Source organism: Egretta garzetta, unplaced genomic scaffold (assembly GCF_000687185.1).
Source record: "Egretta garzetta isolate BGI_Z169 unplaced genomic scaffold, ASM68718v1 scaffold576, whole genome shotgun sequence".
In the NCBI taxonomy this organism is placed as follows: Eukaryota; Metazoa; Chordata; class Aves; order Pelecaniformes; family Ardeidae; genus Egretta; species Egretta garzetta.
In genome coordinates this window covers 125,455-126,263 of record NW_009260074.1, presented here as the reverse complement: position 1 = coordinate 126,263, position 809 = coordinate 125,455, and the positions used below count along the sequence as shown (strand labels likewise).

The 809-nt window shown below is 51.8% G+C and overlaps 1 protein-coding gene across 1 annotated transcript in view; it reads left to right on the top strand.

Annotated features, from left to right (window-relative positions):
• The window catches only part of AKAP8 (A-kinase anchoring protein 8), a gene marked incomplete at its 5' end in the record, with an annotated part of 31,132 nt that overhangs the window by 9,291 nt on the left and 21,032 nt on the right, over window positions 1–809 (top strand). The window contains one exon of the mRNA XM_035896786.1: window positions 146–233. Coding sequence (XP_035752679.1) covers window positions 146–233 — 88 coding nt within the window. The remainder of the gene's footprint in view (window positions 1–145; window positions 234–809) is intronic.

Sequence of the window (809 nt, the reverse complement as noted above, 5' to 3'; positions counted from 1 at the left end):
CGAGTCCCCAGCCCGGGGGGGATTTAACAGCCGGGCAGAGGGGGTGCTGAGCGCCACCTTCGCTGCGGTTTTGAGCCGTTCTCGCAGTTTTGGGGATTTTTAGATAACCGGTGGGGGCCCTTGGGAATGTTAAATGGGGGAAAAGAAACCCCGACACCAGCCAAATGATTTTTTCTTTTGTGCAGCAGATGAGGGCGAAGGAGAGGAAAAATCAGGCGATGAAGCCGACAAAGGTGTAAGTAATTTTGGTTTTAATCCGTTTTTGTGGCAGATGTGGGAACACCTAAGCCCTCGAGTGCTTTCCTCCGCTTTTTTCACTGCGCTGAGGGTCGGAATATTTAAAATCACCCCAAAATGGCGTTTTGAGCTCGTATATTCTGAAAGTATTTGCTCCTCATCATTTTCTCCTGCGCATCAGCGGCGATTGCTGGCAGATCCGCTTGCACCGAGCCGCCTGAAAAGCACTCGTAGCCAAAAGGGTTGGATCCCGTGCTTCCGGCGGCGCTCGTTAGGGCTAAATTGTAATTAGGGGTTGGCTCGTTGGGTGGGGGCCGTCGCCTGTTTTTTTAATTACGACTGGGTGAAACCTTCGCTTACGCCGTTCCTCGGAGCGGCGACTGGGCCGCCGAGTGTTTCAATGTTGATAGCAAGAAGCGATATTTAGCGGTGCCGTAGACCCTGCTGTATGGAAAATAAGAATTTTGTAAAAACTTCTTAAAAAATGGACCTTTAATCCCCAAATTATGCGACCCCCCCCCTCCCCGTCCTCTGGCTGGGGGGGGTGTGAAGCTTCCCAACCGCCGTAAACA